This window comes from Lissotriton helveticus, chromosome 7 (assembly GCF_964261635.1).
Source record: "Lissotriton helveticus chromosome 7, aLisHel1.1, whole genome shotgun sequence".
NCBI classification, from domain to species: Eukaryota; Metazoa; Chordata; class Amphibia; order Caudata; family Salamandridae; genus Lissotriton; species Lissotriton helveticus.
Genome location: NC_136068.1, coordinates 411,438,487 through 411,454,607, shown reverse-complemented (window position 1 = coordinate 411,454,607; position 16,121 = coordinate 411,438,487). Strand labels below are relative to the sequence as shown.

General features: G+C 41.5%; 1 protein-coding gene across 2 annotated transcripts in view; it reads left to right on the top strand.

The window, feature by feature from the left end:
• LAT (linker for activation of T cells) overlaps positions 1 to 16,121 on the top strand; it is a 606,746-nt gene that overhangs the window by 429,546 nt on the left and 161,079 nt on the right. For both annotated transcript variants that reach the window (XM_078652287.1, XM_078652288.1), the window contains one exon: positions 575 to 627. In XM_078652287.1, coding sequence (XP_078508413.1) covers positions 575 to 627 — 53 coding nt within the window. The remainder of the gene's footprint in view (positions 1 to 574; positions 628 to 16,121) is intronic.

The following is a 16,121-nucleotide window of genomic DNA, read 5'->3' as shown; positions in this document are numbered from 1 at the left end:
GGTAGCAGGGAACCACATGCATGCTTACCACTTTGGGGTGGGAACGTCTTATCACAGGATTCAACTCACTTATGAACAGTAGTAAAACATATTTAGCCGCACTGCACTATCTGCCTGGCAACAATTTATTGATGTATTGGCTCTCCAGTCCTGCTTAGTCATCTGACCGTCGGTCTCAACATCTCGCCTACGTTTTCCTTATTTTGTTCCTCTGAAAGGTAAGTCTGCCTTGTGCTTTTGGGCTTTATCCTTGTTGAATATATGTAATTTGGCTGGCTGCTGCTGTTCGAAGCATTCTCTGCTGTATGGCAGTCGAGTGCTTAGGTTGTCTTTGCTACCTCTATAATGGCGGCCACCCTGTTGGCCAATTGATGGGCTGTACGATATAGATGCCTAAAAGAAAGGATTGATTTTTATTAACATGCAAGTTCTAGATCCTCACATGCGTGATGTTTGAATGTATTGACAGTGCAACTCCCTTCAACTTTTACCACTGATGAAGCAAGAGTCGCATTCACACCGGGTGTAGCCTGTTCCTGGTTGCGTCTAATAATGGTATTCTCTTCTCTTCCAGGCCCCCTGGGGAGATGTCCCACTCGAGTTTCACGGTCTTGAGATCCTCGAACTGTAAGAGAAATGCCTCGGCTCCCTCTTTATCTCTTTCTACCTTCCCATACTTGGTTCTTAGCAGGTGTTTTGCTACAGATTCTCCGCTGCCTATTTTCTTTGAGTGAACTGTGCACTGCTGCTTGGGCGGAGCCTTTTCTTTATGAATGATACTGCACATTGCTATTTCCGGTGCGGCACCATTCTCTTTGTGAGAAAAGCTTGCACTGCTGATGCCTGCCGTCTGCTCAAGAGCTATCTGGACTGCCTAGTGGAGTTGTTTCCTGTTCTGCTTTAAAGGTCAGGCAAAAAGACATCAATAAATCTGGCTTTCTTTCAAGATTAAGATGGCTCACCACTTACAAAGTCCTTGGCTTCCTCAGCAGATAAAACATCAGATATGTATTAGCAGCATCGAGTGCTAGTAAAGCTAGGTAGTGCAGAGTACTTTCTGTGCTGCTGCACACACCGCTCACATGGAAACCAAGGTTATCCTTTCACTAAGAGCTTTTCCACAATGTAAGTTCGTAATCGCATATTGGCCATAAAAGGTACATTTACATCACCAATGATAACCAGACTTATCGATGCAGAATAGTTCATTTATCAGTTGCATGGGAGTGGTAGCCTTTTTAGAAGCACGGTTAAAAGTATTTTTAATGGCAGAGCATTTTGGGGCAAAGGTCTGGGAGATGGTGTCTGAGTTTGTAAACTGGAGCACCAATCACATCCTGCCCTGGCTCTCAGTGGCCACGCAGCCCGCCATTGAATTCTTATCTTAGGAAAATACTTTTACTTCTTTACTTGTGCACAAGGTGTCTGACAAGTGTTTCTAAAAGAAAACAAAAATCAACAGTGAAAAGCAGTAAAAGGGATGTGTGTGAAATAGTTTGCTGTCAAAAACAAACTGTATGAAAGCTAAAGTGTCTGATGGAGAGGAGAGGAGTTGGCCTAACGGCTAGGCCGGTCGACTTTGAATCTGGGATACTGTGTTCGAGTCTCGGCAATGACGCTGAACATCCTGTGATTCTGGGCTAATCACGTAGTCTCCCTGTGCCTAACACAAAAAAATGTATGTGTCCTCTTGTAACTTAACTGGTGCTGTGTAAACTGCTCTGATACCTGATAGCTTAGTGTCAAGTTTGCGCTATATATAACTCTGTAAATCAGAGGGCGGGAATAACCCAAGGATTGGATCAGTGGGCAAAGTTAGAGGTGTGGCCAGAATGCGCAAACATCCCAATTTTTAGTATTTGTTTGGCATTTCACTACCCAGTTTAATCAACCAATCGATACACATGATTATTTAAGGTTATAATGAGTTATTGACATTAAAACACATTCACAAAGTGGGATTTGCTTCTAGTCACAGAATGTCCCAAATACAATAAAATGTGTACAAGCCATTTGTCGCTGAGCCATGAAGTTTGTCATCAGCACTTCTCTCTTTTTCCACAACAGCAGTTGAAACATGAATGGCAAAATATCCTAGTTTGCAAATGTTTTCTATATAATTATGGCTCTGTCATATTTGCCTCATAATGCAAGATCTGCTGCATGATCTGACCATTTAAACTAATAAATTGTTTATAGCTCAAACATATCAAAAGTTAATAAAAAATGTGACTTGTTTTGAAGCGGAGTGGATGGCTTATTGCAAAGGTTGACTGATCACCTTTCTCACTGTTGCATTTGTATGTTACACTGGTACTAATAAGGCAACATCTTTCCAGAGACTGTTAGCATGTGTACACATGTCAAAATAATAAATAATAGAAAATATACTGCATTACGCTGCAGCCTTTTTTTAATGCATAATGTAGTGTAGTTCCGATATTCCCAATAGGCTCTGCGCATTGGAATAATATATCCTATAGATCAGACGTAGGACTGAGGTCTACTAGGTCTCTATCGAATATACTAGACTTAATTGTGAGTGCCAGGTAGCTCAGAGGTCACTAGAAACTTTCTCGAATTCACAAGAAGGGATTCGTTTCTGACAACCACATAAACATGACAACTTTGTTTCCCCAAGATAAAACTGATCATCAGAGTTGTGGAAACAATAGATATATATTTCACTCAGTCAATCGTGCATGCTTCGTTTCACCAGAGTTGGAGAGAAATAGACAGACGGGCGTTTTCAATAAAAGGATTTATTGAACAGTCTTCTTTCTCAAGCATAAGAAATGAACTGCTACAATCGTAAAACTGGTTGTAAAATATAATGCATACAGTATAAAAAGTAGAACAAAATAATACTGTAAGAGCATTGTATGGTTCCTAAACCATAGAAAAATACATACATAAATAACAGAGGCTAAAAGTACTCAACTGGGGTTTCTAAAATACGCCTACCCCGGTGTACCTAACCTAAGCTTAGTACGAGGGAAGAAGTAAGTGAGGAGTAGCATAAATGTAGTATTCTTTTGCCAAGAATCTGTCCAAGATTTCTCTTAGGATCTAATCAGCTCCGTACCTTCGTTTAGAATGGAGAAGGTCAGTTTCAGAACTCGATTTCCCAACAACCCGCAAGGGTAGCTTGGAAACACTGGAGCTGGATTTCTCGCCAGGAGAAAAGACAGCGTCTCTCTAAGTGTGTCTGCTGGAGGATCGGCTTCCTTCGGCACTTGCTGTAGCAGGATGTGTCGGGCAAGTAGATAGTCGAACTGCTCCAAACCACCGTGTGTTTGCTAAGGCAAGTGTGGGGATATTTATACCTTGAAGTTGGTTAGTTTGACATAAGGTGGACATAATAACATCATCAAAGATTCTCAGTTCTTTGAAAACTCCATGAGTTTTTGGACAAGTCAGTTCTCGAGCAAGGGAAAGTCCCTAGCTGCTGAAGCCGAGTTTTCCAAGAAATCGTTGTAGATTATCTGAACTAGTGGAAGCAGCCCTACCGTATTTGGACTGCATGAGCTATGCCTAAATAGGGTTATGATTTCTATGCCTATATAAGGATGTGGTGATTTATACCTATATAGGGGCCTGAATCGGGAAAATTACAATATGGTCCTAAAATGATACATAACAATAATTTAGTCAAAACTGCGGCAAAATGTTGTCATCCTTTGCTGCCTAATTAGCTCCAGTGGCCCTACAGCAAGCAGCACAGGTTAAAAGTGTTTTTGAATGAAGCAGAGAGACTGTGAAGTTTGTGAAATTAGTTTGGGGTGCGTGCAAAATCTGCATTGCCAATCCCTGATGAGCTGCAGCTACTACTTCTGAAACAAGGCCAATGGACATACCTATGGGTGAGGCAGACTGGCCTCAAGAGCAGGGCCGGCCTTAGCACTGGTGGTGCCCTGTGCATTCATGTTTTTATTGCCCCCTAATGACCACCTCTACCATGGATTCCCTCACTACCACCCTTTAACATTGCCCCTCAAGTCTCCATAACCACACTCTCTCTCACATGCACTTAATTTGATTTACAGCACCACTCATACCAGTGTAGGGTGTCGGAGCACTTTATATCACACACATTACTCAGAGACAATTAATATGTGTGTAAATCACTGTATAGAAAATGTTACATAAGATTAAGGACTATAAGTTGTAAGAGTCACATGAAAACCATACTAGTAGGCCGTAAAGTTTAATAGTGATTGGTCTGGAGAAACACAAACTCAGAATTTAAAACATAATACCATGATTGGGGGTTCTCTTTAATAATTAGAATAGATTTTTGTCCAAAAGAACACTTTTTGCAACATTAGGATAATCAAAGACTTTGGAAAAAGTATAATGCTCTAATTTATACCTTGCAATTTGTATGCAACTCTTAGATGAAAATTAATAGCTCACTGTTCTATGTTAGGATTTTAACTTATAAACTGCACGTAACAAAAGGATCTCTCTGACAAAAGCAGTATCCCACTAACCTATTTACATTATGTGCACTTTGTGATCTGCATGCGACATGTTCTATACAGCAGGCACATTAACCCTCTGAGCTACCTTTCCATGAATCAAAACTTCCACTAAACAAAATGATTTTTCTCTAGGAAGAACATTAAACACCAGATTCATCATGACATTTTTATTGTTGCCAAAAATTGCTGGAGGCCAGTAAGAAGGCAGCAAGCGCTTTTAAACCCTTAATATACTTGCAAACATAATGCCTCCACCCAAAGTCAGCACCTGGTGCGGTCACACCGGTTGCACTGCCCTAGAGCTGGCCCTTCTCAAGGGTCCTGTAACCACAGTGACAGAGTCACTGTTGTTCTGGCTGTGCTGCTTCATAGGCCTGCCCGCGAGACTGGAGGTGAACTTAAATATGGATAGTGGTGGGCAAACCTTGAAAGTTAACCCACACTTGCAACTGCTAGGGTCCACCTGATGGTGCTAAGACACCAGGGCTTCTAAGGTCTTGCAAAGCCTTCTAAGGTCTAGCATGGAACTGTGCTCTCTCAGGAGAGTGGTCTGGTGGACTGGTTATTAAGGCTGAACCTGGTTTCCCAGTTCCAAATTCAGCATAGTGCCACATCCTCTTACCCACTGAGCACCATACTGCCCTACTGAGAAAAACTCACACTGCCTTCAACTACAACCCAATTGCTACCGGCTATAAACACCTAGATGCGGCTCAATTTAAATGACGCACTAGACAAGGACAATATGCGGCCTACAAAAAAACAGTAACAACATCCTGTAAAAAACAAACACTCATAGGGAATGCAAAATTTAGCAAACCTTGTGAAATGCAAGCAGGAACAACATGGTTACCTTAACGCTTTTACACTCACTATTCAGAAATCAGTGAGTGGTTTTGCCTAAAAAGTTAAGAACATGACTGCAGGGCCCTGAATGGACCCATTTCAATGTCCATTGCTTTTATTCTTACAAAACGTAATCAGTATGGTAAAAAGACCACATCCCTAGACACAGAGCCGCAGGACACATTTTGTTTTCCAATCCACAATTTGCAGTACCTCCAGGATTGGTGCACTAGCTGCAAGCCCAGGGAAAACAAATACAAGAAAACAAAAATAGCGCTTCACTGGCAAACTCTGTAAAAGTGGAGATAATGTGTTTGGGTGTGAATAAAATCAATCTGGCGAGTTTGCTACCGCTCTGTCTTACTTTATTTAGTTATTTTTCATATTTTTATTCCAGGTGCTGCACTTTGGAATTAAAATACATTTCCAGCAAAAATGCCTTTCTTTTTTGGATCCATTTCACAGGGGAGCAAATAAAAGAAAGGAGAGGAAAGAGAGTGAGAACCCCGTCTTGAAGTCAGGGTTTTGAGTAAGAGAAGAACTGCTACACAGAAAGAGAGGAAAGAAGGAAAGAGGGGGGGGGGCAGCTGAAGCGACAGAGCAGTAGTGGACACTGTTTTTTTGTCTTCTCTGGGCAAGACAGAGTCCTGTTACCCGTCCTCGAAAGAATGACAGGAACGCCGAGCTTTATTTATAGGCGATAGTGATTTCCTGCGTCCTGGGACGCATTTTCAAAATAAAAAAGTAGGGAAACTGAATCCTTGGAATTGAAGAAGTAGGGGCACGCCGTGCCCTGCAGATCCCGCCCACTTCGACCACTGGGTACGATGGACATTAGACATTCAAAATGAAGCAAGCACGGACAAGACTCCCCTGATTACTGATTAGGCTGGACTCCACCGGCATTAGTGAACCTGCGTTCACTAATGATCTGTGCTTCGCAGGATGTTTTGCGAATTTCCTCCCTTAGAAAAATATTGATTTGAGCTATGAATTTGCCACTCAATGTTGTTTCCTGAGAATCTGGGCTGCTCAGTGCTTCTATCCAATATACCTTTCTTTATTTTCCACATGATTCAGCTCTGGGGAGACTTTTGGAAATTAGTGGCAGATCCAGCTACATCAAAGCCTTTAGGATTGCTCTGCTGATGCTTTAGTGCAACAGTTTGCCATGTTATCGGCACTCCGCCCTCGCCCCCAACCCACAAAGTCATGGCCGGCATTCTTCAGCATATGACAACTTCATGATACTTCACGTAATTACTTGGTAGTTTTATTAGTCTGAGTAGATTCTTCCTTGTTCTGATCATTACGGTACGAGACTTGAATGCCTCCAACAAACAGACTTTTGACAAGCCGCAATCCCTACAAAAACATAAAATCATCTAACTCCACTCCCATAACGAGGGGATATAATCGACACACCTTTCCCCAGCACATTCTGCAATGTAAAGCTAATAACACCTTTGTTGTTCTCTGAATTCTTCCCCTGTGCTGGGCCATAATGTAAATGGGTGTGGTCATGACAAGGTCAGCTTCGAAGGGGCTAAAAACACTCCTCCAAACCCAGTCGGCCTGGAAAATCATACTCTGGGAGGGAGGGAGTAGGAAGGGTGTGAACCTTGGTCCGAGCAAGGAAGAATGGGCTCAGTGTAATGGAATCACTGTGAGTAATTCAAACATAACCTCTTCATCTCCTTCCTTGTTCTACTCATTATGACATGAGGAATACTCAAGCTATGTACTAGTATGATTGGAAAACTGCTGCCATCAAAAAAGACTTCATAGCAGAGAGCGCGTTCATACCAAAAACAGCTTCAGATTTTCAATTGTGTGAAAGTTTGTAGTAATGTTTAATATGAGTAGTAGGGATGGGCCAGGTTGCTATTCTCCAAATCGACCTCAGAGTCTGCCCGAGTGGCAGCCATACCTATAGTGGATCGATCATGCGCTTCTAACTGACAGGAAAGTCTTTGAATCTGTTAAGCAAATGCAATCAAATAATTTGTCCAATGACCAAAAGTATAGTGTGTTTGAAGGCCCTATCTTTAGGTGAGATCCTCACCTACGTTAAGTGTTGTAGTGATTGTTGTTATGCAAAGAAGAAAATAACAAATGATAAATAGATATTGGCTCAAACTATTTTTTTAAGTGTAGTCAAGGTAGTATTAATTTGCATAGACCTGGTCTTGGTATTGGTACTTGATCTAGTTTTATTTTTGGTATCGGTATAGGTGTGCAGGGTGTTAATGCACACGGCAATGGTGACCAATGGTGGGCCTTGTGGCAGAACTAGAGGTTTTACTAACAGCATGACTAGTGAAAATATTAATTTTGCACAGATGAGAAAAGACATTTGCCACATTTCTGGGGAATTTGGTCACTGTAAAAAGGATTGTAAATGTAATCAGAATACATTTCAATATGAATCGCAAGTGGTTCCCCAAATGCAGCAGAATATACATCAGATGTCACAGAATGGGATTGCACAATCAACTGCCCAACCCTAGCGGCTTGTGTGCGGGACGAATATGTGATGTTACAGAGCGATGATTTACATCGCGGTACGTTACATCGCAGTTATTACAACGCAAGTCGTTACAACGACTTGCGCTGGAGGACGCTGGATTTACGAATTGTATGATTTACTATTCCAACCCCAACAACAGTAGGGAAGATGTTAGAATAGTGAATAATACTATTCCTTAGTGTATAGCCCCATCCAGCACAATTCGTTGTAACTACTTGCGTTATAATGACCGCAATGTAAATGTATCGCCGTATAACAACCACGTTGTAAAGGTCATTCGCCGTGTGGGACACGCAGAACCCAAGGCAGTTCAATATGAATATGCCTTTCATTCCTTTAATGCAACAACCTATGCAGAATAATATGCAAGGTTTCCAACATAGTTTCTGATTTCAGCAAAAACCTGCAGGTATTAATGATAATTTCTCACAATTTGCAGGTACACTACCGGACCAAGTTAGGCACAATGATGGTGCCTGAGGTGGAAGGAGGATTGCATGCTTGGTGCAATCCTAGTGTTTGACCAGAATGGTCCTTTTGTGGAAGGAGAAATTAATAGCTATCAAGTATCATTTTTGGATTCACTGACAAAATATCAATGTTATAAATAAAGAAGTAAAAAATATCGATGCAAAAATATAGATTGCAAAAATATCAATTCCCTATACTTAAACAGGTGAGTACAAAAATATAGAGATAAAAAATATCGATGTAAAAAATGTAGTTGTACAAAATATCGAATTTTATATATATATATATATATATATAATACAATAATACATATTAAATATGTTAAATAATAAAATTAATATAAGAAATAAAGTAGATTTATTCTAAATTTAAAAAAGTATAATAAATAAACTTAAAAAAAGTTAAACACTCATACATAATAATTTACATATATTTACTTTAAAACAATTAATAAACTATTGATTTGAATTTATTTTATTATTTTAAACTTATATAAAAATGTACAACAGCAAAAAAAAATATATATATATCATAAAAATCTAATTAAAACATTCTTTTACAAATTAAAACGTTAAACGTGAACGTAAAACGTGAACGTAAAACGTGCAACTTAAATTTCCCACTCCAGTAAGTGCAACAGTAGGGAAAGTGTTGGATAGCAGAGTGGTAGAAATTACAATTCCCACTCCAGTGAGTGCAACAGTAGGGAAAGTGTTGGATAGCGGAGGGGTAAAACTATCTATTTCCACTCCAGTGAGTGCAACAGTAGGGAATGTGTTGGATAGCGGATGGATAAAAACTACTACTATTCCAACTCCAGTGAGTGCAACATTAGGCGAAGTGTTGGATAGCGGAGCGGTAAAAATGACTAGTCACGCTCCAGTGACTGCAACAGTTGGTACAATGTTGGATAGCGGTGGTGTAAAAACGTACTATTCCCACTCCAGTGAGTGCAACAGTAGGGAAAGTGTTGCATAGCGAAGGGGTAGAAATTATTGTTCCCACTCCATTGAGTGTAACAGTAGGAAAAGTGTTGGATTGCAGAGTAGAAACAATTAATATTGTCACACCAGTCAGTTCAAAATAAAAAAAAGAACATTTTAACAACAATAAGAATATTTACAAAATAAATTAAAAAATATATAAATATGGTAAAAATTAAAATACATATATATTAAATTTAAAAAAACAATGTCAAATACAGATAACAAATAACCACAAATATTATATTAAAACAAATTTTAACAATTCCCCAAAAATAAATCTTTGATTAAAAATTATTTTGAAACAAAAACAATATTTATTACATACATTTACTTTTTTATTTCCTACCCTATAACACCACACAATTCACAACCCACATCTAAATTTGAAAAAATTGATTCCTCAACTAACATACTTTTTCCAATTACAAAAATATTAATTGAAATCAAATTAAAACTCATAAAATGTATTTAACTTCCCACAATGTACCCCTTTAACACCCACAACCCACATCTAACATTAAACTGTAAAACAAAAATCATTACATAATTAAAACTTGTTTCAAATTAAAAAACTAATCATATTTAAAAACGAATTATAAAGTAATTACAATGAATTTACTCCCCACTCTGTACCCCTATAACAATAAAACCCACACACAAAAAAATATAAACGAATACACTAATTAAATATAAATTAATGATTACTATTAATGATCAACTCACTTCCTGTCCTTTACCCCTATAAAAACCACAACCCACACCTAAAATTAATTACACAAATTCCATATTTAATTTTCAAATAATTAATATTAATTAACAACTAATTTGTAATGAACTAAACATAAAATACTTCCTACCCTTTACCCCATAAACCCCACAACCCACACTTAAAATAAAATCAAACCATTACCATAATTAACTATCAATTAATTAGTTATTATAAATTAACAACTAATTATTAATAAATTAAACATAAATTACTTCCCACCCTTTACCCATATAAACCCCACAACCTGCACCTAAAATTAATTACACAATTTCTGTAATTAATTAGCTATCAATTAATGAATATTAATTAAGAAAAAAATATTAATTATTTGAAAATAAAATACTTCCCATCCTTTCCCCCATAAATCCCACAAGCCACACCTAAAGTAAATCACACAATTACCTTAATTAATGAACTATTATTTATTTCAGAATCAGAATCAGAAAATGCTTTATTCGATTTTAAAAATTAATAAAATCATAAAACCAGGAATACAAAATGTCAATTAATTGAATATATACATTTAAAATACATTAAACTCAGCAATTAACAATCAATTTAAACGTTTTCTCTTTCTCAGTATTCTTTTTAAAAAGACAGACAAGATTCCTACACAGTACTCATTGTTCAATAATTGAAGAAATAAAAAAGTCGGGCGGCATTGCCGCCATGAACCTTTTTTTAAAAATTGAATAATCTATCTGGCCCTTTCATTTACATAGAATTTACAGAAAAGAGTCAAGTGCATAGTCGTTTGGTTAGATAAATTATCTCACGGACAATAACAAAGCTGTCTGGACCAGTCATTAACTGTTGGAAAGGAGACCAGGCGATGAAAACAATCAAACCTAAATCTAGTCAAGTTGTATCTATCGTAACCCCCTTGACACCATACTAAATAGGGTTGTATGGAGCTGCAGACCAGGGTAAGTTGATGTTGGATCACAGTTTTTTTGGTAAACTCCGCCCCCATTCTTAGGGTCTCAAAGTGGTTCAGACGCATGGCTTTAAGGTCTTTTCTAGGTATTGAATGTAAGGAATCAGGATCACTGTAAAACTCAGGTCTTCCCAAATCATTAGATAGTTTAATTAGTTAATATAATTTAACAAATAATTATTAATTAATCAAAAATAATGTATTCCCACCCTTTAACCCTATAAGCCCCACAACCGGCACCTAAAAAAATTATACAATGACCATAATTAATGATCAACTAATTGATATTAATTAACAAGCAATTAATAGTTAATTACAAATAAATTACTTTCCGCAATTAACGCTATAAAATCTAAAATAAATAAACAAAAAAATAATCATTAATTTATTATAATTAAATTACTTCCCTCCCTATTCCCCTATAAACCCACAACCCGCTACAGAACTAAAAAAGACAAAATTTCATTAAAATAAAATTCATAATTACTAAAACTTTAACACATATATTAAAAAACATAATACTTATACAAAAAAACATACATCACATACATTTAAAATTTAAACTACAATACTTAACACTAACTAAAAATTCGATATTTAAAGCATCTATATTTTTGAAAACAATATAAATGACTTCTATATTTTTAAAAACGATATTTCCCACCTTAAATTCGATATTCTTGATCACAATATTCTTGCTGTCTATTTCCGGATCACAATATTTTCAATTTGCTATTTGTGTAAGTCGACATTTCCCACTCAATATTTAGTCTCAGCACCTCATTTTTGACTGATACTGGTGCTACTCACTCAATTGTTGGATGTGTGGAGGATCCTAACTTATCCCTTTTAGGAAAAGAAGTCTAAGTTGTAGGTATTTCAAATACACAAGTGACTAAACAGTTGCCAGCTAAATTTCTCAGTCATTATTGGTTAAATCATGAATACTCATGATTTCATAATCAGTGAGTCAAGTCTAGGTAATGTGTTAGGATGGGATTTGCATTACAAACTCAAATGAGAAATTTACTATACACAGGATTGTGTCAATATTTAGACAAAGCACTTGGGGGACGATAATGATGGCCGACGGACCTTCGTCCGTCCGCCATTGTGCCGGGGCTTGGGACCGTCCGCCAGTCATGCACGGTCCCTCACATCAGATTAGGATGCAACCGCCACCGTGGCGGTCGCATCATGTATCTCTGACATTTTGGAGGATGCTGCTGGCTGTAGCACCCGCCGCATTGTCCAAAATGCACTGTTTGCATTTCCCTGCACTACGTGGCAGGCACCACACAGTGCCTGCCACCTGGTGCAGGAAAAACCCACCCAATGCACACCCACCTCCCCCGAACACAATGGGGGCCCACTACCGGCCCCCAAATGCAATCCCTGCCAGCCTGTGGATGCATGCACCGGCTGGTGGGGAGGCAGCATCATGATATGGCGGATGGTGCCTGCTAGGCACCACCACCATATTATTGATGCAGGGTGGGTCTGCCAGGCAGCCGTAACGATTGTCTGTGGCAGATCCATGGCTGGCGGACTTTGCGTCCGCCAGCACACCGCCCGCCATGGTAATTTGGTGGGCGGAGATGTGCATTATGGTGCGGTGAAACTGCCACCCGCAGGCTGCTAGTTGTGGTTTCACCGCCATCGTAATGACCCCCTAAGACTATGAGTTCAAGATAAAAGGCCTGATTTAGATCTTGGCAGACGGGTTACTCCATCACAACAGTGATGGATATCCCATCTGCCGAAATATAAATCCTATAGGATATCATGAGATTTATATTTCAGCAGATGGGATATTCATCACCGTTGTGACAGAGTAACCCGTCTACCAAGATCTGAATCGGGCCCAAAATCACATGGGTCAAGAGTTAAAATGTTCCCAGTTTTAAAGAGGAAGACACCTCAAGATTTACCAATCTGATCAAGAAGGCCTGGGGTTTTTCATTAAAGGAGATTGGATTGATCAAAGTGAACACCTGGGCAGATCAGTGTAAAACCGAATGCAGTGGTTCCCCATACTATGCAATACAAGCTTACTTCTTCAAATGGAGGAGGGTATTGAACCTGCTATTGATAAAATGAAGAATAGTAAAGGACTTGCGCAAAATTAATGATATAGTAATTCCTTGTTGTTTCATGGTACTGACTCCTGTAGTAATATTGTTTCAGATTCCCACAAAAGCCCCGTGGTTTTATGGTAATAAATATGTTTAAGCATTTTTCTCAACTTCTCTCCATGGGAATAGTCAATATTTATTGGTGTTTAGATCTGCAGTAGAATTCTGGTTTGGGGGGGCGTGACCACGAGCGTCAAGATGGGGGTTGCACTCTGAGAGTACTCCTGACCCCTCCGCCATCTGCTTGTGGCTCACCAACTCTCTGAAAGCAGGACACATAGCAGTCAGACTGAGAGAGACAGGGCCGCCCGTATGGAACCCAGCGCCGGTAGCAGGATACTCCCAACATCACGATAGTCACTATTGTGGCGGATCTGTGCAGTGCAGAGACAAAACGGCATCGCCCAGATGATGATCCACGCGGGTCACCTGTTGTGTACCATGGATCCCTCAAGGTCCTGGAAGACATGCTAGACCCTCGTCAGCCTTCCTCAAGGGTCTGGAATAACCAGGTCAGGGAAGCTGTACCCTGGATTTCTGGCTGGGCGAGTGAGAAGGGCCGTCAGCCACTCGGCTCATGGATTGACGGTGCGGTCCCCCTCCAGTGGAACCGGACTGATCTGCTGAGTTCCCGCCGCCACAAGTCACGCCTGATCCGGCTTCCACTGCTGCCTGCGGCACGACGGGTTGAAAAAGCCTAGAGAGACCCACTACATGCTGCACAAATCAGTAATTGATGAAAGGCCTGCAGCGCATCTGGACCGTGCAGAACATCTCTCCTTCCTCCCGCGGGCCAGGCCCGCCAGCTAATTTGAAGGGCCTCCCCAGACAAGTGGAGGAGAGGCTGCCCTCCTTACGGAACCGGAGTGACCAGGTCAGTGGAGCTGTACCCTGGATTGCTGGCTGAGGAGGGCAGTCAGCCACTCGGCCTATGGATCAGTGGTGCGGTGTGCGCCCCCCCCCCCCCCTGTGGAGCCAGACTGATCTGCTGAGCTCCTGCTGCCACAAGTCATGCCCGATCCGGCCTGCTCTGCTGCCTGCAGCCCTGCGGGGTGGAAAGGCCTAGAGAGGCCTACTGAATATTGCATGAGCCAGCAATTGGGGGAAAGGCCTGCAACACATCTGGACTGCAAAGAACATCTCTCCTTCCTCCAACGGGTTGGATCAACCAGCTAATTTGTAGGGCCCCCGCTGTTACGCTAAGTCACCTCTTGTCCAGACCCACAGTCCATGGCTTGGACCAGGGAGAGCCCGGGGTGCCAGTGACAGGGCCTGGCCTCCCTGGGACTTCTATCCTAACGATATCCCATGCCTAGCTGGCTCGGACTGCGCAGGTGGGGGGACGGGGGCAATCAGCCATCAGAACAGTGGTGTCAGTGGACCACCCAAGAGGCCTCAACAAATGCAGTAAAGCAGAGGGTAACACTGCATGGCCTGCATGATCCATGGGCCAGATTTGGGAACCAGGGAAGAAGCATAACCAGTCATGAACGGACAGGTCCCATTGAGCTGTCTCAGAAAACAAGGCGGTGAGACACTGCTGCAGGACTTGGCTGGGAGCGCGAGGGTGACATCAGATTAGCCCCTCAAGTCGCTGCAGATTGCTACTGTTAAGCCACGGCAGCTGCCGACTACAATTAGACCTGTCTTGCCCGGGTTGGTCTGACCTGAATCGGTGGCAGGAAGTGGTCCTGGGGAACACTGCAGCAGGGGGGTGGGATCCACCTGACCCATGGATGTATGCCCCTGCTGACCCAGCTGGTACCGCTGCCACTAGGCCGCGACACTCAAATGAAGATCCCCGGCACCAGCCCACTTCTGATGTGGTGAACCCAGACTGGGCGACTGCCCTGGGTGCTGGACACGTGAGGAAATGCTGACCCACAAGACATACGAACCTGATGAGTCTACTGTTGGGGGAGTCTCTTGCTCAGGCAAGTTGAAAGCACGGTTGAGCCTGACGGGCTTTATGGCGCACCCCTGTGAGGCCTAGGACCCTGAGGGACAAGACAGGGGCAAACGAGAGCGAAGGAGTGAAGTGGCCTCGACATCCTAAAACTAGGCCACAAGAAAGACTCTGGAAAAGGGCCCTTGGAAGTAAACCACCACACACCCCAGCGCAAAGCATCCCCTGCCTCTGCGCTGCCATGGGGAAGGATAAAGGAGCGAAGCCGCACAGACTCAAACCTGCATGGAACAGTATACTAAAAGCGGAACCATTACTGGAGAGGCTGCCCTATGCAGGCCCCCCCTCCCCGAAGGAGATCTTGCCACAATTCCACAAGCCATAAAATCTTCTCAGGATTCTATGGAGAATAAGACAAGGGAGGTGAGAGTAGACATTTTCCTATATGACAAGACCTTGCAATACTACAGCCCATATAACGGAATCCAAATCCCGTCTGTCTACACTGGAATAAGATGTACTCCACCTAAAGGAACAGGTCACACAACTGCTGTCCCACACAAATCAACTACACAGATGCGTGGAAGATACAGAGAATCTTTCACACCAAAACAACATCCGTTTAGTGGGCATCCCTGAAGGGGTGGAACTCTCAGAAGTAGCAGCCTTCGTGGAAACCTGGATCAAGTTGATGGCCTCTCTGCGTGGTTTTCATGGAGTGGGCCCATCGTGCTCTTGCACCCAAACCACCACACGGAGCCCCACACCGGCTGATTATCACCAGAATTCTCAACTTCATGGATAGAGATGCCATCCTGCTAGAAGTCCACTCCCAATCGACCTTGTCCTATCAGGGCAACAAAGTCATGATCTTCCCGAACTATACCAGAGAAGTCCAGGCACAGCGGAGATCAATCATTGAGGTCAAACAGAAGCGGCAAGCCCTCAACATTCAAAATAGACTTTTATTTATGGCCCATCTCAGAGTGTTCTTCCAAAAGAAAACTCACTTCTTCGACACCCCTGAAGCAGCATGGTCTTTAGTGACCGAGGAAAG